Source organism: Onychostruthus taczanowskii, unplaced genomic scaffold (assembly GCF_017590055.1).
Source record: "Onychostruthus taczanowskii isolate IOZ18803 unplaced genomic scaffold, ASM1759005v1 scaffold53, whole genome shotgun sequence".
In the NCBI taxonomy this organism is placed as follows: domain Eukaryota; kingdom Metazoa; phylum Chordata; class Aves; order Passeriformes; family Passeridae; genus Onychostruthus; species Onychostruthus taczanowskii.
The window spans coordinates 2,180,278-2,207,413 of record NW_024502902.1 but is presented as its reverse complement, the minus strand read 5'-3'; the positions used below and the strand labels follow the sequence as shown (position 1 = coordinate 2,207,413).

Below are 27,136 nucleotides of genomic sequence, written 5' to 3'. Positions count from 1 at the left end.
GCGCTGCCCCCTCCTCGCCTCACGTGCGGCCGCCGTTCGCCGCGGCTGCGCCCCGGTGCCCCCCGCCGCCCCCTCCTGCTCCGCACAGGGCCCCGGGGAAGAGCCGCCCGGCCGGCCGGTCTCCCAGGCCGGGCAGGAGGCACAGCGGCCGAAACGCTCCGGGGAGCCCTTGTGTGGATGGGGAAGAGAAGTGCTGTAGTGTGGGGACAGAGAGAGCCGAGGTTGCGTTGGTACCGCTGCAAACCGCGCTGGATGAGCGGAACGTGGTGCTGGTGGTGAAAATGTGTGTGGAGATACATATATATATATATGTATATATATATGATGGGTGGGTGGGAAGAGGGACCGTGTTCAGAGGTGTGTCGTAGCGGGGAAAAAAGTTTCCCCAGCTGTTTGTAGCAAAATGATGGAATGTTTGTTTCTGGAGACGCTTCGCTGGCTCTGGATAAGCGCTGCTTGCAGCGTGGTATCTTGCAAGCTCAGATCTGCTTTGTGAAAGTGCATGTAGGAGGATCTACTACAGCATACAGCTGAGGCTTGTTGAATAAACCGAAGACTCAACAAAGTGTTTTCCTCGCTAAAGCAGAGATTCTTACTGATGTAAACAGTACTTGTTTTTCCATGGTAACGTTTCACTAACCTCATGAACATTTGTTAAAATACCTCTTTGTAAAGGGAACTTTTTTGTTGTTTTTGCAATCCATTAATTACTGTTTTTAAATCATGACTTGCTGGAGTTCAGTTTACAATCTCTACAAAAGGTACGACGTTGTTGTTGACGTCTGCAAACGTTGTCACGTTTACAAAAACTGACTTTTTCTGCAAAATAGAAGGTAGGTCTTAGGGGTTGTACAGCTCTGTATTTGAAAGGTCTGTTTTTCCTATTGTTTTCCAGTAATATCGCTATCCATACGAATAGATTTTGGAAATTAGTTCCTGCTACAAGTGTTGTCGAGGTGATAACTTTGGTTCATGGGGTTATTAAATACGTGCACAAGTTCAAGCAGCTTTGTAGTTCGCTTGTCCACGGTAAAGTCGCTCAGTGATGCCCTCCTCTCCTGTGGTGACTCTCTGAGGGTGCAGATTCCTTGGAATGCACACTCGGATGTGGGTGCGTGCTCTCATCTGCTGCGTTACCCAAGGCCCCGAGGTAAAAGATAAGCTCCAGTTTTTCTTCACCAGCCGGGGATAGTGCAGGGTCTGCTGGGTGGCTGTATCTCAGGGGCAGGGTTTGCAGGGGGAACTTTTCACCTGGGTTTTACTGAGTTGCAGATGTAACTAGACAATTCCTCAGCGAAGAAATCGCCCTGCAAAAAGTTGAGGCTGGAGATGGTGGAAGGGAGCCCAGAGGGGTGTTAGCTGTCTGTTAGATTTTCTGCTGTGAGGTTTTGGGGCAGTGAGGTACAGACACATCTGTCTTAGTGTAGAGGGTAGGTGAGGTCATCATTGGACATCTACTTTTATCTTGTTCAGCTATACTGCACGTGGGCCAATGGGCAAAATGTTATTGGGATGCTTACAGGGAATCACCTGAATCCTGTAATATGGAAGTCCCAGTAAAAATGTAATGATAAACCAGTCACTGTCTCTTGATTAGGCAGACTTTTGAATTCATGCATTATTCCAGTTTCTGTGTACTGCAAATTTAGCTAGAGATTTAGACTTTCGTTTAAAGAATAAGTTCAAACATTTGGACGTAGAAGTCTTGACAAAGCTTAATCTGCCAGAGTTGGCGTGATTGAACAGTAAAATAAAACATTTAAGTTTAGTGCGTGTCATGGCTATGCTTGGTGATGCTTATTTCATCACTAAAACTTGATGCTGGAGGATGACTTCAGAGGAGGAAGCTTCAGGAGAGGATTTTGTGTAGTTCTGAGGTAGTGTATTTACCTTAGATCTGCCTCCTGTTGTAGCAAGTAAGAAATTAGATTTATTTTTTTTTTTACAGAAATAATGCATAATAAAAACCATAAGTAGGGATAGCTGCATCTAGAACGGTGGGGTGATTAGCTACAGCCAGAATGATGGAAAGAATGGAAGGACTGCTATAAAATTAGTAATTTGAAAATATGTTCAAATGGGGTTTGTTCTCTGGGGTTTTTGAGTGATTTTTTCCTTCTTTTTTCCCCCTCTGGTAAAGCTGGTGTATTTCTGCTCACAGAAGAGATTGGATTTACAATTAAGCAGTATGAACTGGAGATCATAGAATAAGTCTAAGAAGCTTAGTTATTGACTTGAATGAGTTTATTAATAGTCTGCTTAATGGTTTGGTTACTCTATTCTCCATTTTCTGCAAAATGCTTGGATGCAGAGTCTGTTCTAGGCACTTACTGCCATTATTGTGTTTATTTTCTTGGAAATCTTTATGCATAAATATTGTCTGCTTTGTGCAGTAATAACAACAGTCATTTTCCAGCTTCTTTGCAATAGCTTTTCTCAGTCATTGCTCACAGTGCTGCTATCAGATTCACAAATTCTGCAATACTTCTACTTACAGCAGCATCTTACAGCTGTTGGGTTCTTTATCATTAGTTCTTATTTTTCACTCGGCCTTAACCTGTGTGTAATTTGGGTCAGTAGATGCGTTCTTGTGAAGAACTGGCATCGTTTGTTTTCACAGGATAAATTAAGCGTGTTTAACACATGGATAAAGGAGGGAAGTACCTGATGCTAGCATATATGTACCACTGGGTTTATTTAAAGCTAAAAGTTTTCTGTCATCTCAATGCTTATAAAATGTATTTGCTTTGGATTTGTTTTTAATAGTCTGTTTCTTGCATTTTCAGAAATTTTAGTCACAAAATGTTTGACTGTCTTAGGGAAAGAATAGCAAGGGAACGTCAGTCTTCAGTTCTGATTGCAAGAACCTAGCACAGAGATGTTGAGCAGACAGTAACATGCATTTGTAATGGTTTGACCAGTTGTGGTAGAAAAATACATGTATTCTTGCTGACAGTCTTCCTTCGCTTAGCATTTACTGTCTTTGTCCATTTTCAGGTGAAACATGTATGGTGAGGTTGCTTGTTCTTGACAGCAAGCAGAGTGTGGAATATGGACTGAAGAATTTATGTTAATTTCTTGTGAATCCAAACAAAACTTTTGGCTACTGTGTGCTAGTAAAAATAGGGGCACTTTTTGGTACTTGGGCCAGCTGTCACTGTCAGACAAGTAGTTGCCTGCTGGCATTTCAGCCTGCGAGGTGACTGGGGTGAGAGTAATCAGGATATTCTGATTGCTGTTCCCCGTCCCTTTCAGCGGATAATAAAACTCTTATGCTTCCTTACGTTTCTCTTCTGTTCATGCCTTCTTTGTGTGGCACTTCTACTCATTTTTGTTTCTTCAGGGAAGTAAACATGCTTTGCTGCAAGGCGTTGGTGTCACTTATTTTTTCTCCTCTAGAGCAGTAGGCAGCGAGTACGTTAAATTTGTTTTTTCCCTTTGACTTCTTATAGCGGTTAGAGGGAGAGGGTGTTTTTGCACTTATTATGGTTTGCATCGTGTTGTAGGGGAATGTTCTGAGGTTTTTAAGTTTTCATCAGGGTAAGGGTTGTGGTTGGAGTTTGGATGTTCTCCGTGTTTACCATGTAGTGAGCTATGGAGATGACCTTTTCCAGTTTCAGCTAGTCAGTACGGATTGCGTTTCTGGGCCCTGCCAGCTTTAGTAGTTCTGAAATTGGATATCGTGCATGTATTTCCTGATTTAATGTCTGTGGATCAGAAACAACTCAATAGTTCCTCGGTGAGCAAATCTGGGAAACAAGTTAATGTTCTATCCAAGACTTACACTGTTTACATTTTTTATAAAATATCTACTTAAAAAAGTAAAATGGATCTGAAAGCAGCTCTTAGCCAGTTTAGCTTTTAAGTCTGTGGAGCAACATCCTCCTTGTTAGGAGAAATGGAAGGTATCATAAGGCAGCACGTGTGCTGCATGCTACAGGATACTGGTCACAATAAATGTGTAAAAAATAACTTGGAAGTTGGTATATTTTGACCATGTTAGACAGAAGATGAGAGGCTGGAAAGCTAATTAGCAGATGAAAGGATAAGAGGCAGAGTTGCAAAACAAAGAGTTGATAATTTTAGATAGCCTCACGGAGGATTAGTCAAAAGGTGATACAATGATATCATGTTGCTTGTATGAGGGGAAGTCCTCTAATCCATCTAAATGAGTAAAGAAGTAAAAGTCATTGATGTTTTTACTTGCATTTAGTTTCTGTACTTTTATCATGACTCTTGACAGTGTCATAAAAAGTGCTATAAAGAAAAACAGCTTGGCAGAATTTTTCAGTAGTGTATCGGGTTTTTCGTTAGTAAAGTCTGTCCTGTAACAGGAGAAACTCATGCCCTTTGAATGTAGTTTTTGCAAATACTGTTGGCTTTCTTTTGGTAAGTTTGAGGATTTTTCAGATTCTAGCTTCTATTTTGCTTGTTGGAAATGCTTCTTCCTGTTCCTCTGATCATCTTGAATCCTAGGGTTGCAGGGGTTTTTTTCCTATTCCAATCCCTCCTGTTTTCTTGCCACAAACACTGGTTGTACCTGCAGTTCTCTAAAGTGTTCTTCATGTGGCAAAAGCAGACTTTGTGAGAGAGTTTCTCTAGTTCAATTAAATGTATGATTTTAAATCCAGAAGCTCAATGTTTGGAAAGGTGTCTGCTGCCCTTCTTGTTTTAGGATCAGTCCTGTAGGTCTCCGCATGGTCAGAGCTAAGGAACTCCTGGGCTGCTCCATGGCAAGCTCATCACCAACTTCCCTGGCCCTGTGACCTCTCTGCCTAAGTCTCACAACAGCACCACATGAGTGGTAGGAAAGCCACCCCTGGGGAATAGAAGGAACTCTTCAGGGATTTGCCAGTCTACTGTGGACAAAGTCTCTTTTGGCCTTAGGGTGATCCACCAGTGATAGTGGGAGTAGGTAGGTCCTCTCCTCTCACTGCTTCTTGCAGTCAAGAGATACAAATTACTCAGCCCTTGGGTGTCAGTGTCCTCTAGTCAGGAACTTCTGTGTCTCAGGAGCTGAAGAGACCTAGGTTGTTCAGCTCTTCTCCTGGACATTTGAGAACCTTTTAGGTCTTTCCTGAGACATTTGGGGGTCCTTGGAAATAATATGATGTCTCTTTCTGGAGAAGATGGAAGTGCCACAGGGTACATTTTCTTATTACAGCTGACAGTATATTCTGCTTTTTATACAGCAGTACAGTAACTTTGTGATTTAAAAGCTTTCCCAGAAGTTAGATTTTTTGTAGAAGATTAAATCACTTATACACTCACTACTTTACCATTACAGGGAAACACTATTTCAAACCTCTGAGGTTTCTGTTGCTTGCATACTGTGACTTGAGAAACCATAAGTTAATACTATTAGAGGGTCCAGCTAGCATGAAGGATGATGAGGAACTTGGGAAAAAGCATTAGGATAATATTTTGATTTTAAAAAATTGCCTCGGAGATAGAGGAAGTGAATATGTCCCCTCACCCCAGCTTCTTACAAAGATCAAAATATACTTCAGAATGAATTATGATCCATCCCTGATCTGAAGCAGCCCAAAATCCCTTTAAGAGAGAAGGCCATAATACACATTGCTCGAAATAGTTGCTTTAAAACATTTTCAGCTACTTTTATGGGGTTTAGTATCTTTCTTTGTGACCCTCTTTGGGATTTTTATGTATTGAGATTTTTCCTGGATGTGTTAGTGCTATTATAGCAGCATTCTTACACTGCAGTAAATATAGCATAAAATATAGCAGTAAATATAGCAGTTTCGCTCTGTGTTGGGAACGTGTTTATTCTGATAACGATGTTTGGGGTTGTTGGTTTTTTTTTAGAGTTTTTGTTTGTTTGTTTTTTAAGTTCCACTTAACTGCTTTAAGTAAGGAGCTAAAAGAAGAGTACTTTTGCACCAGTGTGTGTCTATGCAGGATATTTTACTGTTACAGCCATTGTAATTTTTAAGTTCTTATCCTTCCATATGTATTTGGATTCTGAGAAAAAAATTGTTTAATATTAAATTTTTAGTATTTTTGTTTGTCAAATGGCTGAGATTCTGCATTATAGGGTTTGAGTTGCATTGTATCAGATGCCTATTCTGGCAAATTAAAAATTCAGATGAGTCTTCTTTTGAAGAGAACAAAAATGAGAGTCAAGCCACAGTGCTTATTTGTGACTGTTCATTAAGATTCATACCATTTTTCATTGACACTGCAAAAAAAATCAATACTTAACATTTTCTCACATTTGAAATGGATTGTCACATTTGAAATGGATCTTGTCTTTACTAGTCCCTATAATACTATAGTATTTCCCTGCCCCTCATAATAAGTGTCTCTTTTTGGTGATTTCATACAGGCTCAGCTCATGTTTTTCCTATCCCTTCAAGGCAAGGTTGGATAGTAAAGCTAAAATTGAGTTTTTATTATTATAGCTGTGCTTTTTGCTTGGATAAATGTTTGGGTGCTTCAGGATCTGCTCGTCCGCTTTCTGCAGCTGGTGTGGTGGCAGCCTGAAGAACAGGTGTGGATTTTAGTTGGTGTTCAATGTTTCTGCTGTATTTAATAGAAGCTTAGGGGAAGTTGCCTGTGTTTCTGATGGCACTTTGCTAAATGGTACTTGAAAGTGGTAAGATGTATTTTCTTCCAGAGCTAGGCTTTTCCACACATTTTTTAAACTGCATAGTTGTTGCAGATTAGCTGTCTATAATTTTCTTTACTGGCCTTTTTAATTTTTAGAGTACTCAGCGACACAACCAAAACTGGCTGATAATACTTACATTTGTTGGAAGTTAACTGCTCTGGTTCTTTCATATTCAAAGTCCAACTTTCTCTTCCCTGTCCCTGACAATTTATGTATTGTGGAAAATAGCTTCATATTGAGAGAAGCTTCCTGTTGATTGAAAACTAAATTAGACTGTGGAGAAAACAGATAGAAGTCCCATTGTATCAAATACTTTTTTAACATTGTCTAATAAGCAAAGTAAAGCTCCTGACGTGTTACATTGTGGTGGCCTGAGGGCAAGAATACAGTGACATAATTAGTCTGTTCCCTCTCCAGCCCTCACCCTGTACTTAACCAATGCTGGATAATGTTGCTTTCACCAGTTGAAGGTAACTAGATAAACTGCTGCTGCCTTGTGTATGGATACTGTAGATCAGCTTATCTCACCCCTGCCGCAGCGGGGTATGTAAATAAACTGAAAGTAACTTCAGTCTTCCGAAGTTCGGACAAAAAAATAATTGAGATTTTGTGTTACTGCATTTTCAGTTTAATAAAGGTTGAAGAAAAAATAACATGTAAGTGAACAACATCCAAAACGAGGAGCAAATTTCGAGAGTTAAGTTTTTAAATGTGGTGTGAGAGCTTGACAGTGAAAATCAGTTGTAGTTCAAGTAGGTAGCCTAAAGGCAGACTTTCATGGTTTTGGTTGCAATAGTAAAATGGGTTACTTTTCTTTTAAATGCCACTTTCAGCGGAAATAAGATGAGAAAGTTGAAGAACTCTTTTTGTGCCACAAGACTGAACATTTAGGGCCCTGACCTCACACATAGTTGAGCAGGTCTGAAGCTCTTCTTGCAAGTCGTTCCAAATTCAGTAGTACTAACTAAACATGTTCAGCAGAGATTGCAGTGTTGAGGACTAGCATTGTATCAGTAATAATTTGCATTGTGTGTTGAAATTTATAAATTAGCCATAAGAATGAGTGTGTTGCCTCATTTCTTTGAAGAAAAAGCTTTGTTGAATATAAAACAGATTTTTGAAAATTAGCTTCCTGTTCCTTTCTTAGGTGCCGAAATAGCTGAAAAGTACAATTCAGACTGATGTCACGCTATAAATATTGATGAAGTTCTATTTGGCAGCTGGTTATGTTCAAAGTTGGTGTTTGCAATTATAGTTTAGAATTATTTGCTTAACAACTCAGCATTTGTTTTCTTTGACAATAATAGTGCTGAGATCTTGGACTTCTCTGCATGTATAATCATGCTAGTGAGAAGTCAAAACGTCCTTGTGTAAGAGAACCTCTCTGTTATTAATCATTAGAAGTGACATAAATATGGAACATTATTTTGGAAAATTTCACGGTGTAAGCTGTAAAAGAGTGAAGTTTAAAAAGCAGATTGTGACTTTAAGCTTCATTGTCCTTCTGACTCCCCTGGCCTTTCTCCTGGCTGTGTCCTGGCTCAGCCTGGCCGTGACCTTCTGCCCGAGGCTGCGCTACAGGGTGGGTGCAGTGCCGAGACCTGGAGCCTTTGAGGGGCAGCAGGGGATGCTCGTCTGCCTCATGGCTGCTGCGGGACTTAGCGCCGGTATTGCCGTGCCGGTGTGAATTCCTGAACGACGCAGCTCTTCTTGTGAAAGCCAACAAAGCAAAAGGATCGTTTAACACAGGAGACTTTGATACTCTTCTAATTAAACACGGGAAGATTGTAAGAACTAGATAGTTTGAAAGGCATGGTATTTTCCATTCCTGTCCCGCATGTGAGTGATTTTTAGAAATGTTGTCTTTAGCTCTTGTAATTGCTGCGGCCGGTGAATGAGCACTGTTCCCCCTTTCCTCTGCACATGGCTGCCTACCACCTTATCAATTTTAATTTAGTTACTGCTGCTGGGTTTGATAAACATACTGTTGTATGGAACTTGATGAGTGTTACTGGTGGTTCAAAAGGAAACCTTCGATCTTGAGTTGACTTTAGTGGTATGAATAATCTGACAGGATGATTCTGTTGGGATTATCAGCAGCAAAGGAGTTATTTATAGCTTTCAGGTTTAAAGTTGAGCTGTTGAGAAGCAGGCTTCTCACTCATCTCAACGTTTTGCTTAAGATAGAGAAAAATGCTTCATGTCTTTGGTCTAGTATAACATCCACTCTTCATCTCTCCTTAGAAAACTCTGGTCCTCTGTATTCTGAAGACTTTGTTGCTTTGCAAATGCCCTGAAGTAAAGGCTTGGTTGCACTGGTGTAGCTCCAGCAGCGCTGAATCCTTGGGAATGCTGGTATACGTGGATTGCTGGAATTTTGAGCATGTTGTTTGCAGGCCATTTTTGACACCGGGGCACCATTAAATGCCATGATAGTTGTGATACTTAGGGTAGTGACTGCTTTTGTGCCATTGGGATTCCGAGCATTGCTACTGTTAAGAAGTAGTGGCAGCATTAGCAGTGTTGAAGTAATCCTTTTCTGTGCTGAAAACTGATAATTTGCAAGACCTAATAGAGCCAGAGTTTTTAGAGTGAAAAGAATGGTTCTTTGTTTTGGTTTTTTTGTTTGTTTTTTTTTTTTTTTAATGTGATAGTTTGTTTCCAGCTTTGCAAAACGAATCTCTTGAGTGGGTTAAACTTTTATGTGGAGTGTAAAAAGCAGCTGGTGTTCTCAACTCACTGTGTTTTAATTCCTTGCTGCTCCAGGTATCACCATAACTCTTACTGTGATGCTGGCTGTCCAGAAGGTGCCATCAGTCAGTCAAGACACACTACTTCCAACAACCTGAGTTTGATAGTTTCCATAAACATTGTGGTGTAGAGTGTTGAAGGTCTTGAAGAGAAAAAGTAAAAATAATTTTGAGGGTGTTTTGTTACATACCTGTACTGTATCTACACACATATATGTGTATATATACATAAATGTGTGTATATATGCTTCAGTCACAGCGAAAATACAGGGTGCAACAAAGCACAAAGGACTTTGGAAAATGTAACCACTTGGCAGCCTTTGGCTGATTATAGTTGGGATGTAATCTTGATTACAGCTGAGAAGTGATGTGTAGTGTATGTAGTGTACAATAGGTTGCTGTGGCAAAATGAGGACAAATACCTTTTAGGTTCACTGTGACCTTTAATGGCTTCTTGAACATAATTGGTATGAACAGAAAAGTGGGGTTTGTGCTCCTTTGTACAGTAGAAAGTGGCAAAATGTGTAAGCAAAACATTTTTTAAAATAAGCTTTTTGGTTTACTTTTCCTTTACTGGAAGGAGATACATTTAGCACCTTAAATATTGTTTATGTAAATGGTTTGGAGCACTGAGAAGGTGATGATGAAGGATTCTGTCCTTACATTTCAAGACTGTCTTTAGACTCAAAGGTTAGAGCCAGGATTTTTTAAATTGAAAGTCTGATTTAGGACCATTTGAGAAGTATCCCTTTGCATGTTTCACCCATCTCCCTTAATGATGAATCAAAAAGGGTGACATTCTTTAATGAGAAAAAACCACAAATTCATTAATGGTTGGATTTTCTTGAGCAGATCATGTTGTGTAGCTGTCCATTTTAAACCTCCTGACATCTTCAGGAGCACTCTGTTTTATGAAATGGTTTGTATTTGAGTTGTTCATGTAAAAAGACTTAAGTGCTGTGAAGTGACACTTGTGTTTTGAACATATAGGTTGTCTTTAAGTTCCTTTTGGTCCTTCTGTTCTCATGTTACTTTAGAAGAGCAGTACAGAGTAATGTATATGATATCCATTCCAAGTTACAGCTATTTATCTTGTTAAAAGTACTTGTGTCTCATCCACATGAACAGCTGAAACATTTTCCATATGTTACCAAAAACACCAGTGCAAAGAATTAAATACGGAACAAATTATGAAGTTGTGCAGCCAGTGCTAAATTAAACATGATGATGGACACCCTTTCTCATGTCATGTTTTGCTATAGAACATCACAGTGATTTTGTGAAATATGTGACTGCCCTTCCTGAATATTCCTCTGGATTTTTTCCAAGAGAGATTGAGGATTTCTGCCTTTCCCCATTCCTCCCAGCTGCTTTGTTTAGAGTGATATCTTTAGTTCGTTTTTCCTTGAAGTACTAATCCTTCCTGGATTTCCTTCCACCTAAGTAATGCAAAGAGATTGTTCTAAACCATGTGAAATAAAGAGGTTGCAAATCCTCTTCTCAAACACCAGTAGTATCTCTCCTCCTACCAAATTATTTGGTTACAAGTTATTATTTCCATCTTCAGCCTTGAAAAGTGAAGTGGAGAATTACCATGACAGTGAGACCAGGGTTGTCCTGGGTAATTTTATAGTAAGTCATGGCTTACCCTTCTGCTGTGCTGTGGATGAAAAACCATGAAATATTTCTGTGTTGTTGTGAATGACTTGAAGCCAATTTCCCATCTCCTAATTGAGTATGTGATGTTTTTGTTTACATCAGCAGCTGATTTTTGTAAGATGATGTTTTAAGACAGCTTGAGGCCTTTTGACCACGGTGTGCTCTTGGTTGCTTTATCAGAATCACCCCAGAGCATAAGTCAGAACCAAGTTCAAAATTAAGCTTGTGTCTGTAAAACCTTTGCTCACTAGTAAAGGGACAGGTAAACCACAGTGGCAGGTGAGGCTCCCTTTTATCACCAGTTGTGTTTTCTAGTCAGAAATTGTTTGAATGGAAATCATGCCCAGAAAAATCGTAGTTAATGCTAGAAGATCAGGGAAAAAAAATACTCAGTTTATGGCAGTTAGTCCAATGACAGGAATGCTTTGTTCTTAAATGATGCTGTACATTAAGGTGCAGTAGCCAACAAAATGATGCAGTGAATTTAGAAAAGTGCCACTTGTTCATAGCCCTTACAAGAAACCCCAATAAGGGCAACTGGAATAATTTAGATTTTAGTGAAGTTAACTTGGATGTATAGCGTTAAGCTGATGGTTCTGGACTTCTTTTAATTCCTGGAAGTTGGTTATGTTTTGCAAAACCAAAACTGAAGTATTTAATACTGGCTGTGGTTAAAACAGATTATGTATGATTTGAAATGGGCATGACTGTAAGCCAGGGCAGTGCTGCTATGTTACCCTTTCAAAATAGGGTTAAATAGCTGACAATTGGTTGGTATGGGATTCATTTTTACACATAATATTTAATATTCAGGAGTTAATACAGGATTATGTAATCTCTTCCCTTGACTGCAAGGAAACACGCTTATGTGTGTTCTCTCAGTTCCGGTACAAGAAACCAGTTTCACCCCATGTTTTTCCCAGTTGTGAATAGCAATTATGTTTCTAGAGCCTCCTACTGTTCTGTTGTATCTCATAGTCAGTAGGAGATTCTCTCACACATGCTACCAGTGTTTACTGTTTTTCCAGATTTGGATGGGAGGTTGTGGGGAGAATTTTAAGAAAATATTTTCCTGATGGCAGCCTATTCCTTTCACTTCTGTGCACCTAAGTTTGCTGAGCTTTGGAGACAGCTGACTTTTGTTTTTATATTTGTTTTTAATTTACTAGTGACTACAGTTGGTTAATGTTTTAACTTTTTTTTGTTTTTTGTCTCCTTTTAGGGTTTTGTTTTTGCACTGAATGTAGCCAGGACGGATCCTTGTGGGCTTTGGCAGCCCTTGGAAACTGTCAAAGGTAAAAATCAACCAAAGCTCAGTATTGTGATCTTAAAAGTTGGAGGTGAGAAGAGCAATAGCCTGTGCTGGTTCTTAAGATACTGTAGGATATAGAACTGTATTAATGTGCTTTCTAATGTGTTATTTCCTGTGGGTTTGTGTGTGAAGTTTGTTATTGCCTGATGTGATTTGTTTCTGTAAGCTGAAGTTGATATGTATGATGTACAATTTTCTTTTAAAATTAGTTAATTTATGTTGAGATTTTTTAAGTCACTGGAAGTGGTGATCATTTCCTATAAGCAATAAAGTTATAGTCAAGGATTTTTTATCTTTTGAATGCTCTTGCTTTCAGAGCAACTTGCATTTAAAGTGACAGAAAATACCGTGTTCTTCTGTACATTAAATTTTGTGTTGCTTTTGTACATTCTTAACTCAATGTAATATAATACAGTGCTTTAGCAGTTGAATACAGTATGGCTGGATCATGTGTTAAAAATGAACATTTTGTCTGTACATAGGGGCTGCTGACAGTGGTGGTGTGTCGATACAATTGTGTCAAATAAGCAGTGTCATTTAAGGCACTGTTCAGTCAAGTAGTGCCTTGTTCTAGCTGCTCTTGTTTCAAGTATGCCATGTGTATGAGATCACTGCCTTGGAAGAGCACTTGTGTGCCTGCTTTGCTTGTGAGAGGGTTTGGGACCTACCTTCAGTTTCTGCTTAATGTCTGTAATGGTGACATTTGGCACAGCCTTACTGTCCTTCAGGGGGTTTCTAGTGGGCCATATCCAATTTAGACTTGGGAATTCACAGGAATCACTATTGCTTGTACATTAATAAGTGCTTCTCTTGCAGCTGCACTGTTTAGAAGCTTGAAGTAGGTTTTTTCTTCCTTATCAGATGAACTTCAGTCCATATTTGATTCCTGCTGCCAATCTTAAAAAAAAAAAAAAAAGTGTTGCTGCACGAAAGACCCTTGAATTAGACAAGGTGCTTAGCCCCAGTGATGCCTGTTTGATGAAACCAAATTTGAAATCATTGTAATTCCAGCTCCCTCTTGCTATTGAGGACATTGCATTTTTCCATGCTGGACCTTTCTATGTGGAGGGAAAATCAGGCCTAGAGGAAGTACCTTGTTCACTGGTATTGGTTTTCAGGGATTTATAAGTATATGGAAATTTTGTTCAGGTTTTACTTGCCAAGTGTGTTAGAATGCAGTAGTGCAGAGATGGTATCCATAAAGACACTGCACTGTTCTGCTTACACTGAGTGGCTGGTAACTGCATCTGGTGTGCTGATCCCAGTAAACAAAATGAGTACATCTTTGCTGCAGAAAGAGATGGAGCAAAAATAGGACTAAATGTCAAACTGGATTGTCCCAAAACCATACTGTTTAATGGCAGGACAGTATTGCAGTAGGCATTAAAGTTAGTAAGAAATCCAGCTGGTTCGTATTAATAAATGTTTTTACCTTTGAGAATAGATTCTCATCACTGTATAACATTTTTAAAGAGTCAAATAAAAGTTGTTCCTAAGTTTAGATGTGCATGTGCTACATTGTATGTGGGCATACCAGTGCATTGCTATTTGTCAGGCCTTCCTTGGTGTTACCTTACTCCAGTTAAAGTTAGTTAATTTTTCTGAAGGATATCAGGTGAATAAAAAAATTGAGGGATTTCAGTCACACTTCAAGTAGTTTGGGTGGATATATGCAAGGGTAGAAGAGGATTAGCTTACTTTTGACTTTTTCCAGGAGTGACTTTCTTGATAGGTGTTGGATCTGAAAATCTAAATGGGCTGTCTGTAAACTTTCTTTTTATCACCTGGGAGCCTGACATGTCACATTAAGTATTGAATATAAATAAACAAATGCCTTTAGGCTTCTGGCATTTTCCTGATCCTACAGGATGCTAGTACAACTTCTTACTTCCCGCTCATCCTCCATGTATAAAATAAACGACCTGTGTGTCACCTTCAGGACATTGCTCGGAAGCTGGTGAGCTGCAGAGGTGATGTCTGTAACATGGAATAATTGTTATTTCTTCATGTGCTTGCAATAAGCAGTCTCTGTTGGCTAAGAAGTCACCCTCAGTTGTAAATGACTGCTACAAAAGTCTGCCACAGAGGTAGTGTCACCTGGATTCAGAAATCTTGAAGTGTCTCCTTTTGGCAATAAATAAACTTGCAATGCAGCATCCTTGTGTCACTGGCTAAGGGAATCAATGATTCATATATGCAAAAGATCATAAAAATTATTGAATTGGGCTCATAGTTTATTGCAGATGTTTGGTCTCATGAAAGAAACCAGAAGCAAATGCAACCAAGTATTAAAAAAACCCAAACCAAACAACAAAAGGACAGCGTTCAGCAAAACCTCCTCTTGCAACACTTCTTGTAGTCTGTGGCTTAGGGTCTTCCTGCACTAGCTAAAAATTTTTGTTGGTGGATTTTCTTTTTCTCTTGTGAAGTTTTCTAGTAAATTACTGAGCCTTTTAGAACTTCTGCCTTTTTACCATCCCAGGTGAGGGAGTTCACTCAAAGTAAGTATTGTGAGACATAATATTATATGATTTTTTTAAAATGTTAAAGCAAATAAAAAATCATGGGATAAATTAAGAGAGAAAATGATAAAAAACAAAATACAATGGAGAAGAAAAAGTGTTTATTCATTCAATTTCCTACTCTAATCTCCGAGTTCTGGATAGTTCCAGTGTATTTAATCTGTTGTCTGTGGATAAGCTTGCTTTTCTTTGTTCTTGTAGCCTTTCCATTTTTTTAAATTTCCTAGTTCTGCTGACCTTTTCTTTCCTCCTTTGAGATGCACTGGTTGGTAGTTTTTGTGTCTTCTTCCAGGAGTAATGTATAAAAACTGGAGTCAAATACTGCCAATTCCTCTGGAGTGAGGGATCTCAGAAGATAAAACATGTCAGTTTTTCAAAGGCTTATGTTTGAGTTCTTCCAGCACTCTGAATGAAAAGTGACTTCCCCTTGCAGTGCTCTTGGTCTGACCTTTCTGGTCTTGTTTTATATGAAAGCTTTTTTTGATGCTTCTGTAGCTCATGTTCATTCTTGCTTATTTCTCTGACTCTTGGCCCAATCACTGCCACAAGAATCCTTCTGGCCAAAGCTGTTTTGGCTGTTAGACATCGGACTGTCTGTCTAACAAAAATCTGAGGAGTTTCCCAGTTACTTGACTCTGATACTGCAAAATCATGTTCCAAAACTCCCAGCTCTGGACGTTCTTGAGTGGGTTTCAGAAACCAAGCATGGCAAAGAAGCACCATGGACAGGGACTGCCCAGCCTGGCCTCCTCCACTGTGGGTGCAGAACAAAAAGCTGGAAATATTTGCTATAGGCAGGAGGATCTTGGAATAGATGTCATGCTTAGCATTTGATACCTCTGATTTTTGATTATGTGCTGAAGGCAGAATGTTTAAGTGAGGATTTGGATAAGAGTTCACTTTTCTCCTCATTCCTTCTTTTCCCAGAACAGGAAATTGCTGCGCTCTAAGTCTTTACAGTCTTGCGCCTGGCACTAGAGTGTATGACATTGCTGAATGTAACAGCTTGTCGGTTGTAAGATTTATTAAGTTTTATGTAACATTTTGTAGCTTCAGGCCCTTAACGTTTGTAGAACATGTTCTTCACTCCTTGAGTCAACCATGCCAGATGTTGTTTTACCTATGTGCAACATAACCGGAGTTTGGAGTGCGGACAGCCTTACACTCTGAACAGCCATTAACAATGAAGTGAAGGAGGTGCATCATTTAGAAGCTTTCTGCTGTCAGTTTTACAGGCTTGGAATTGCTGCTGTGAAGGTGACAGTCAGCAGTTCTGTAGCTGAGGTGCAGAAGTAGAGAGATTTGAAATGGATGTTAAATGCTGGTGAGTTGAAGAGTTACTTAATCTTGAGAGGGACAACTGTTAAAGGCCAACACTCTTGGCTTTTAGAGAATTCTTAACTTAGTGTACTCAGTGTGAGCCCTTACTTTCCATATACCTGGAATGTTAGAGATCTGGTCATGGCTCATGTCTTGCATTTTAAGTGCAAGAGATTCCTGCTGAATTTATGCTCGTGCGTTTGATCTCTTAAATTGATTAATTTGATCCATTACCCCTGAAAAATGCCTCATCCTCTGGAGTAAAAGACATTCTAATCTTAAACACCAAAGTCTCCCTAATTGTATTGCATCCTTCCATAAGTTACTTTACAATTTGAAGAATGGAGTTTGGGGTGCGGATTTTGTTCAGTTGGAGCTGCACTGATACTGTCAAACAAACTCGAAAATAGATTACTCAGTAGTGTTGAATATTGGAAACACTGGGATTGGTTGACCTGGGTTAAATTGTAAATGTCAACCTGAAGGTGAATGACTTTAAATGATTCAGGGAACAGACAGATTCTAGAGTGTATTTTTTTTTTAGAATGAAGTCAAGGAAAAAATCCTGAAAGTAAGACTTCAGAGGTACAGTTAGATCACTGGAAGTCTTAACAGTTTTTCAAACTAATAACCTTTAGATTGTCTTGAAGCTGTGTCTTTAAAGCTTATATTTGCACAAAAGCTATTTCCTAGTAAGAAAGAATTGCTCAGCTCTGGTCTGTGTGATCGTTCCTTGCTGACTGTGGCTTTAATGAGTAAAATCAGTGACTGCATTAAATACTCAGCAATGACACTTCAAAGTTAAAAATAAAGTATATTCAAGTTAAGTGTGTTTTTTATTTTAATTAAGTAGTTTTGTCTTATCCTGAATAGCAGTTCTCGTTTGGGTGAAACATAATTTCAGCAAATATGTGCAGAATGGCAGCATTAAAGGTCGTAGCCTAGAATTGTTGTTTATGTGCACTGCAATCTCACATAACATTGTTAAAGGCAGAAAAAGAATTGTTTTTAAAATACATCTTTGTTTTTCTTTTAGGCAGTATTTTGCATTTCTGCAGAGCTTTGCACAGATCCTGTTCCCATGCAAACTGATGAGGGAGAAGTACTGGAGGAAGGCAGTCCCAAGGTCAGTGAGGTAAATGCCACTGTGTTTTGGAGGAAGAAAAGCTTGTTTGGCTGAAATGGGGGGTGGGGGGGTGTACCTGGATTGAACATCGACTGGTGATGGTATTTTTAATAAATACCTTCATGTAGATGCTTATTATTTATTGTTGTGGAGATACTAAAAAAAATTAAACTTTGAAAAACCTTTTGAAAGACAGGGGTTTTGCTCCCCACTAAGGATTGGAACATGTGTTTTTAAGCACTTCCAGGAAGGAAAGAGAAAACTTGTAAAAAGATACTAACCCTGATTGTATTTAATTTGTGATAACTGGAAGCATTTTCTTTTCTACCCACCCACTCTCTGAACTAACTTAAGGACTTAGACATGTGGGCCCTTAGGTGCAGGTGTTGGTGTCTGTGGATTGCTGACTGACCTGTATTGAAGGTGTGCTGCTTCTTGTTTCCTTGTACTTGTTTTGTTTTGTGAGACTGGCTTGTGTGTTGCTTTTGAAGGCACCTCTGATTCTCAGCATACCTTGTTGGGACAGGAGCATGTGAAGTGTTCTGTTGAACACAATACTGTGTCCTGCTTTCTGTTTTCTTCCTGAAGATGCAAATGTTAACTTTGGTTTTCATAATGACATAGTCATTGGCATACTCTTCTGAAGGTTTATAAATATGGTTTATAGTCCTGACTGCTCAATGAGTTAGTGTCAACAATCTGTGTTTAAAACATGCTCCCTACATTTCACAAAAATCTGAATCATTGTTAGTTTGCTTGTAGCTTTGTGTAAGAGAGAGACTGAGAAATTAAAAACTAGAAGACTCAAGTTAAAATCTGTTTCCTAGGTAGACCTTTGGAGAGATGCTTTCATTGTTTTAGGGTATAAGAAAAAACTTTTTTAGCTGTAAGCACCAAGTTAGGAAGTAAGTAAGTAATTATTAGAGAAAGGATTTGGCAATTGTGCTGCATGTACTTTAGGAGTTGTGTTAATTTTAAATAGCTTTGAAGGGAAGGTCGGCTCTAGATTAGGAGCTGAGAACATATCAGTGGATGTACTTGCAGCAATCCAGGCTATTGAATGTATCTTTTGACAAGGATGTGATTACAGGTTTCAGTGGGGAATAGACATGAGAGAGGAGACATCATGGTGCAATTAATTACTGATTATAGCACAGTTATTGGTGTTGTCTTTTCACCTCGCAGAGAGGATCTTTGTGTGTGTGTGAACACACATTTATGTGTATACAAACAGGTGCCTGTGTGTATATTTATGGATGCACAGCTTTCTTTTTTTTTGCCTGTGTGGCAGGAAGTAGATTGAAGTGACTGTCTTTTCATCCAATGAAGGGTATGCTTTTCTTTGGCATATTTAATTCTGGATATAATGGTAAAGATTGTATATCTGCTCCAAAAATTGAGCGAGCTTAAATTTAAAACAAAATTCTTTATACTGACTTTGAATACCTAAATGTGTATGAAGTATTGCTTTGAAACAATTAGAGAATGTGGGAGATCAGGAATTGTGCATCTGGTATTTAGTATTATTAATAAAGGACTATAGAGGATCAGTGTATATTAAGCAAATAAGTCATGATTACATCTAGTCCTTCTCCCCGTTCTGTGATGTACAGGACTACTCACTGAAGTCTGGTTTTCAGTGTTTCTTCAATCTGTAAATTATTATCTTCTCCTTGTGTCAGGAGAATTTTGTATCTATAACAGTTGAAGGTTTGTCCTAGAAAATTGTAGTCAAAATATATTTCACTATGTTGTCTAGTATCATTGACATTATTCCCTCAATTTACAAATGTTTGCATGATCCAGTGACCATTTTCATCAAGATACATTTTCCTACCTTATTTAGATACTCAGTAATGTAGTTCAGTTTTTTCCCTTTTGTCAGGTTATTTCCCCATCCTTCCCCACCCTCTTCCAACTTTTTCAGGCAGAAGACCTGAGGTATACTTGAATGAAGTATTCTGAAAGAGATGAGAGTAAAATCATCTTCTGTGGAGATACCATGAGTATCAGGATATAAAGATTTGGATACTGCAAGAATTAATTTTTTTTTTTTGTCATACCAGCCTGAAAATAACCTAAATTTTACATGAAGATTCTATCATAGAGTGGAAAACAAATGATATGTCATGCTGTATGCTTGTGAACTGGTTTGGTTCTATAACTCAGATTAGTCTCAGATTTTCTGGCATCCTAGACTGTATAGTATTTTGAGACATCCTGGTCAAGACTTGAAAATAAAAGATTTCCTCTGGTTTTGAAGAAAAAATTATATTATACCTTATGCAGAGCTGAGCAAGTCACTTTAAAGCCTAAATATTTATGGCCTTCAAACTAATGAACACTATGTAATGTATGATCAGAAAATTTAAGCCCTGCAGTCAGACATCATGAATAATTATCTTCTTGCTTGATTCCTAACAACCTGGTGAGACAATTGTAAAGTCAGCTCTTGAAATGAGGGGCAAGCTCAGTGGCAACTCACTGGAAATCAGGCTTATGGATGGTTATTGATAGACTCAGTTCCTACTTTACTGTTTATTTCTACCACTGTTGTTAATGTATACATTTTTATTTAATTAGTAATTTATTTTTTTATTTTGTGGTTGCTGAGTTGTGCTCCTGTTCTCAGTTTTGCATACACTTCCTTTAAAATGGCCTCAACATGGTAAAGACAGCTGGCACGTGTCAATAGCATGCTCTTGATTCCAATAATTACCTAATGTTAGTGCTATACAGAGAGGAAGCAACCTGTGCAGAAGTCAGTTTTTTCAAATAAGCATATGAGTTTGAAAAATTAATTCAGTTTTGGCAGATGAGGAAGTCTTACTTTATAATAATATCCAGTCTATTTTATCCAAGTGACCTGCTAGTGAGTATCATACAGTGTAGTATCCTTTCACTTTTTAGAATAGTTTGGGGTAGGCTGTCTGGTTTCTGGCTTTTCAGTGTCTCTTTTCTTCCTTTAAAAAAAGTAAAAAAAGAAAAGAATCATAGAATTGTTCAAGTTGGAAGAGACCTCCAAGATCATTGAGTCCAAGCTTGGAATACCACCATGAGGTGGCAAAGGCTCACCAGGCAAGGGAATTTTGTAGGACTGACCTCTTCAGAGCTGGGAATCCAAGCAAGACCCTCATGGTGTTTTTCCCAGTCATGTTTGCTGAAGCTGCTGGTGGGAAGCAGGAAGCACTGGGTCATTCTGGAAGTGAAATCTTCTGCTACCCCTCCTTCACAGCAAGAGGAAAAGAAAACCAGTGTTTCTGATTGGAACCCTATACCCTTTACTATTATTTGGATTATGATTTTTATTTTTAATTATATTTTGTGGTAGCTAATTAGCTACTAACAATTACTAGGCCTTTTCCATTAACAGCCTTGGTACCTTGACAATATCAACAAGCACTGAACTTATTGTTTTTGACTGATTTCAACTGGTTTGATCCATCAGTTAAGGATTACTGCACAGGCAATACTTAAACTTGGTTTCTTGGTTGTTCCTTTGCTGTAGAATATTGCAGGAGGAAGCTAAAATTTTATGCCTGATTTGAAGTACTTTTAGATTTTTTTCAATGTTGGCAGGAGTTTTCAGCTTATGCAGAAAACTTCTTTATCAAAAAATGAAATTCAAATGCTCATGTTAAATGCAGATTTTCCCACTCTCCTTCTAGTTGTTCCTTCATGTCTCAAAGTAAAAGCCTATGAATTCAGAGGGAGTGAGGGACTTTGACTAAAGTAATTTATAGAAAGGTATTGATGAATTCGTGGTTTTGCTTCAGTGTTGTAGAAGGGAAAGGAGGAAAAATATATAGTTCTGCCATTTAAATGTTTTGTATAATAAAAATCTAGGTACACAAAATTTTGGTGAAAAATATGACTGCACAGGATGTCTATTAACATTTAATTCCTAATAAGAACAGGAAAAGGGGAAAGATTCTGTGTTGTGTGGTTTTAGGTAAATGTAATTTTATTCAAAGTTTTCATCAGTATTTATAGAAATAATTATTGAACTGAATTGGTAGACCAGCAATTAGGCTACTTTTTCATACTTTGGCTCTTTCAGAAGCAGTGACACAGACACTGAGGCTTGTCCTGTTTTTCAGTCTCACTGTCCAGTCCCACTTACAAGCTGTCTTGAGGCCTCCTGTTAATCCTTATTTTATTTCAAGTTGCTACACTGTTCATATCTGTTAATGGGAATCTCCCTTACATTACTGAAAACTGCCTGTTCTCAACCTGGTTAATTCTTAGTTTTCTTGCCTCTTGGTGTCTAATTGTGAACTGGCACTTGCCTTCTCTTTAAATCACTCTTTAGAACTCCGTTGGCACAGGCTGTGTTTTGTTGTGGTGTTGGGTTTTTTGTTGTTGTTGTTTTTTGGGGTTTTTTTTATCCTGAAGCGTTCACAGAGATGATAAAAAGGTTAAAAATTATGTGACTCAAGTATCTAAACACTTGCTTTTGCTTCATACATGTTAATAATAAAGGAACACAAGCCTGTGTTACGTTAGGTGTTTTTATATTTATAAACAGAATCTTAAAATTCACAAGGCAGTGGTGTTAGGAGTTCTCTTTCCTAAAAGCAGGAATTGTTGCGATGTGATGTCATGGTTTGCCTCAGATACCCCAGGTTTCTCCCTAAGGCTCGTCTCATTCAGCAATATTGGTAATTCCAATAAGGAATGTTCCACTGACTGCATTTATAGGTAAGGTATGCTCATTTCCTGATGTGGATGTTGCATAATGATGACAATAGTGCAAAAGTTAGGCTGATGTTTTCATTTTCTGGGATTTAGAATTAATATAATGAAAAAAAAACCCCTTAGTTAAGTGATTAAACTTACAACATCCAAAACCTTGATGCCTGTATCTCTGGGGCTTACAATCCTGTTCAGTGATACAGAACTGGGTTTCTATTCAGATAGCACTAAATAATTTAAAACATTTAGGCCTATACAATAATGAAATAAACAGCCTGCTTTGTGACTGTAATTATAAAAAATATGTTTTCCAGTCTAGTACTGGCCTGGTACAGGGTGCTTTCAGATGATGGTTCCCTGCACTATGAATTCCTGCACTCATGGAAAATTTTGGCTTGTTACAAGAGGTGAGCTTTCAACCTCAGTGTACTTTCTTGTGAGTACCTGACAGTTCTGAGTGGGTTACTCACGTGGCTGTTGCTTCTCCATTGGATCTGTGACAGTAGGCTATGGGGTTTTTTTATTTAGTTATTCCATTTTTCATGTCCACTGGTGAGTTACTTGTGGAGCTTCCAGCATTTCTGTGCCCTGATGCACAGGGTATATTGCCATTATTTTTCTGGAACATGAATTGTAGGAGCAGCTAGTCTTTGTAAAGCTGACTTACAGCTATGCTAAGTTCCTGGAGTCTTTGCATGAAGTATCTTACATAGTCTTTGAAAAGTAGAGAGGTATTCTGTCTAACAGGACAATTTATGCTTCTCCCAAAATGTAGCAGCTTAAAAACTAGGAGGACAAAGAATTTTTCACAACAAAAACTGATGTCATCTCCATGCTCTGCTAGCTTCATTTACTTAACCTGAAAAAGCTACAGCTCTTGAGGAGAATAATTTCAAACCCAAAATATTTGCATATCATGTATTGAAATAAAAATCCATTAACGTCTCAGTAAAAAATTAATTTACTTAGAATTCCTTTTAATTATGTGTTACAAAAGCTAGTAAAAGTGTTGTGGCATAGTCCTCTTATTTTAAGTATAAATTAACATAGGGAATCAAGGGAAGCAGAAATCTTGGGTTAGTTTCTCTCTGAAACTTTAACACTGTGGCCAGAAAAATAACCTAAAATACTTGCCTACAAAATGCTACATGCTTGGATCTCTCTACATGGGGAAGAAAACCCAAGCAAACCTGCTTGTGAGTTTAGAACTTCAAATTTCAAAACTTCAAGGCATTGTAACAAAGAGCCAAAATTATGGTATAGGGTCTAACCCTACCTGGCAACTAAGCAGCACACTGCTGCTCTTCCACTCCTGGTGCCCCTGCAGTGAGATGGAGGGGTAGAATTGCAAGGGTAAAAGTCAGAAAATACGTGGATTGAGATAATGGCAGTGTAATGATTTAGGGGGAAAAAACCCAAACCAGTAACTAAGAGGAGAGGAAAATAAACCTGTGAAAGAACAAATGATGCAAAAGGAAAAAATTATTTGCTGCCAAACAGTTGATGGCCAGCCAGTCTCTGAGCAGTGTTAGCCCCAGCCGACATCCACACACACCTTCACTCACCCTGTTTGCATGCTGAGCATGGTGCCATGCAGTGTGGAGTATCCCTTTGGACAGTTGTGGTAAGTTGTCCTGGCTGTGTCCCCTCTGGCTTCTTGTGCACCCCTGGTCTGCTCACTGGTGGGGTGGTGTGAGAAACAAGAGAGGCCTTGATCTGTGTGAGCCCTGCTCAGCAGTGACAAAAACATCCCGGTGTTATCAGCACTGCTTCCAGCACAAATCCAAACCAGAGTCCTCTGCCAGCTACTATCTGGAAATGTAGCTCAATCCCAGCCAAAACCAGTACAGTATGTTATCAGGGTTCACTATAAAAAAAAGCAATTTTAAATAAGGTAAAATAGTTGAGGACTTTGCAAAAAAGAACAGGGAATTAGACATTACTACTTGAACTATTGTGAAGGAATGCTGTTGATGGCCTAGGTGCTTGGACATTTTAAAAGAAATTCAGGATCGTGTTCAGGATTTTGCCAGTTGGATGTACTGGTTTCTACAGAGGCAAGATGGATTACTCATTTGAAACCTGCTTGTCCATAGTGAAGACTGCTAAAATATAGATGCTGAACCTGAAAGATGACTCTCTGTTTTGTAATCTCAAAATACCCTGAAGTGCTTTTGAATCACAAAAGAGAAGGTTAACACAATGATGTATTTTCTTTCTGTTGGAAAATGCCATCATGTGCCAGGGTGACTTTGAGATCTAAGAACTGTCACCATATGTTCTTTGATCCAGTCTTTTCATATGTACAGTTCTTGTGGAGGAAGTGTACTGGCATGGCATGTCACTGCAGTGAACAGGTGTGTGTCTCATTTCTAAAGGAAAAAAAAACTCTTCAGTCTTAAGAAAATATTCAGTTTAAAAACTCATCTTTTCCATTCTTTTAAAGGTTCTTTCTTTTTCATAAATATTTTCTCATTAGTTTTTTCTCAACCCATAGCATCTCTTCTTCAGTTTATTACAGCAGTTTATAATACTTTGCAAAGCAGACAAGAAACCAGATATTTGTTTAAAGATTGAAAAAGTGGTTCTGCTTGTGAGAGCTTATGTGGTATAGTCCCACTATGATGTGAATGACAGTCAGGGAAATTGATTTGTGCCTTTGCTTACAAAGTGTCTCTTCTCCTGCAGGTGTACTATTTGCACACAATTTGAGGGCTTTCTGCCTTTTCAGAATATTGCCTTTTGATCTCTTTCCATTTGGTATTGGCTTTAGAGAATTGTTGGCAGTCGTTGTAGTCCATGTGAATTGTGACAGAGTTCTTTATATGAAGTGTTACAGATATGGAAGTATTGATGAGTGTTTTCAATTTTCCTGTCTTATGGCAGACTTGAAGGGGATAGGTATTTGGGGCGAAATTTGAGCCAGGAGCATTAAAGTGTACTTTACTTTAACAAAATCTTAACTTTACTTTAGAAATAATTTGTAGAAAGTTAGTTTGGCTGAATGATTGAAAGGTGCATAATTCATTGGTCTTGTTGACTTCATGCATTTGCAAGACTGTGTATTTGCATGACCCTAAAGGGACTATTTCCTTTGCACTTTGTGAACTAGATGGGTATGAATTTTTTTCACTTCCTCAAAATGTTTTTTTTCATTCATTGGTTGTGGAAGAAGTACATGTGAGGTTTGATGGGAAGAGTGTGGGTTGTTATTTTTGTGATGGTAGTAGTAAAAAATTGTAGTGATAGATTTCAGCATTCAAGTAAATAAGAGGGTGATTGGATAGCTAAGGACACTGGAATTCTGCAAAAACATACTATGTGGTTTCAGTTCCCCTGAAGGGTTAAAGCAACATTGAAAACATGTCAGTGTTTCCTGGCACTTGTTTGAAGTCACTGAAGCATTTGAGCAGTGGGCAAGAGGGTGTATCATAAGAGGGGAGAGTGTAGTAGTTGTCTACAGACACAGTAGGTGAAATTAGGTTAAGAAATATTTAGAGGTACTTTGAAATCATGTGGGTTGGTTTCAACACGTAGAATTTCCCTATGAAATAGAGAAATTTCCACATTCCCAGAGAAATAACGTATTCCCATGGCATCTAAAGGTTTGTTGGGGATTTTTTGAGGGCAAGCTGTAAAAAAGCCCAGGCTCTACTCCAGAGATGAGTGGCTATATTAATGGTTTGATGGTCTGTCAGATAGCTAATCTCTCTAATAATCTTGATAAATTTGGAAGAATTTTATAAGCAAGAAGCAGTGTCAGTGGCTCCCCTGTGACTAAAATGAGTTTGGATTTGCATTCTGGTAACTGGAGAAACTGGAAAGCAGCTGTGTACTGTGGGTGTGGATAGCCTGTATTCCTTCCCCTTTTTGACAGTGATCAAAAGTAGATGCCTAATACAGACCTAAGGCAGGGTTAATATATACATATAACAGATTTGTTCTCAGCCTCCAGCTGTTGAGGAACTTCCTGGGCCAGTTAGTTTTTATGTGTTTAGAATCCACGCAACAGATTTCTGTGTAGAGAGAAAAGAAAGTTCTTCTTTCTATTGCTCGCCTGTCTGATCTTAAGGCAGAATAACTTCAGCACCAGTTTGTATGTGCCTGGCTTATGTCTCTTTCAGTCATTCCTAACAAACAGCTGCAAACAGTATTTGTGGCAGTGAAGGTGATTAAATGTGTAGTACAAAAGTGTAATTTAGTTTTCTGTAGTTCTCATTATCATCTGCTTTCTTAAGCCTTTGAAAATTCTTTCAGCAGTTCATGCCTGTTGTTCTTTTGTGGCAATGCATCATCTAGATTTCCAAATCCAAGTGGGAGAAAGTCAATGTCTTCTGTCTTCTGTGTCAGGGTGGTTAATAATGTGTGTATCAGAATATGAGCCACTTACAGATGTCAGTTTAAACTGCTATAACTTGTTCATCTGTGTCTGCACCATAAATAGTAAATTGACTGTAAAATGAGTTGGCTAAATAGAGTCACTGGGTTGCACTGGGTGAGAGTGGCTTCTGAAAGTACTGGGGGGGTTGAACTGTTCAAGGGCTTTTGGGTCAGATGTGTCCCCTAAATGGAAAGTGTGAAAGGTAGCTGAAGTTAGCAAGAGTTCGTAGCTTGTGAAATGTTTTTGCTCTTTAGCTGAAGAATAATATAAAAGGTTAATTAAATAAAATTGAGGAATTTTTTTGTCTTACTAAATTCATGTTTTCCTGGGCTCCATTGATGCTATGTATATGCAGAATACACTACAAAATGGATGGAACACACTAAAAAATGGATCATCAAAAGCGGAACAGGAAAATAAAAGCACTTTTGCTTAAATTCAGAGCACTTTATTCATTTTTTTGTGTCTGAGATGGTTGAATTATTATTCAAAGCTGCCTTGGCAACTTCAGAGTTGAAGTTTTCAGATGGTATTTTTGGATATCCTCTCATACCATGACTTGAGTGACTTCAACATCTTTGGTGGTTGATATAAGGTAGAACTGTATCTTGCTGCAAACAACTAGGTGGTTTAAATTGCTTTCAGAGCAAGACATATATTAGTTATTACATATATATATGCACACACACATTGTATTTTAAATACTCAGCTATTGTATTTTAAATATTTAGCAGCTTAGT

At 38.4% G+C, this 27,136-nt stretch overlaps 1 protein-coding gene across 5 annotated transcripts in view; it reads left to right on the top strand.

Moving 5' to 3' along the window:
- TNRC6B (trinucleotide repeat containing adaptor 6B) overlaps window positions 1-27,136 on the top strand; it is a 127,659-nt gene that overhangs the window by 3,970 nt on the left and 96,553 nt on the right. For all 5 annotated transcript variants that reach the window (XR_005953550.1, XM_041416937.1, XM_041416939.1 and 2 more), the window contains exons 2-3: window positions 12,263-12,335; window positions 17,231-17,329. Coding sequence is in view for 4 of the 5 variants with exons in the window: in XM_041416937.1 (XP_041272871.1) it covers window positions 17,276-17,329 (54 nt within the window). In the remaining variant the exon portion in view is untranslated. The remainder of the gene's footprint in view (window positions 1-12,262; window positions 12,336-17,230; window positions 17,330-27,136) is intronic.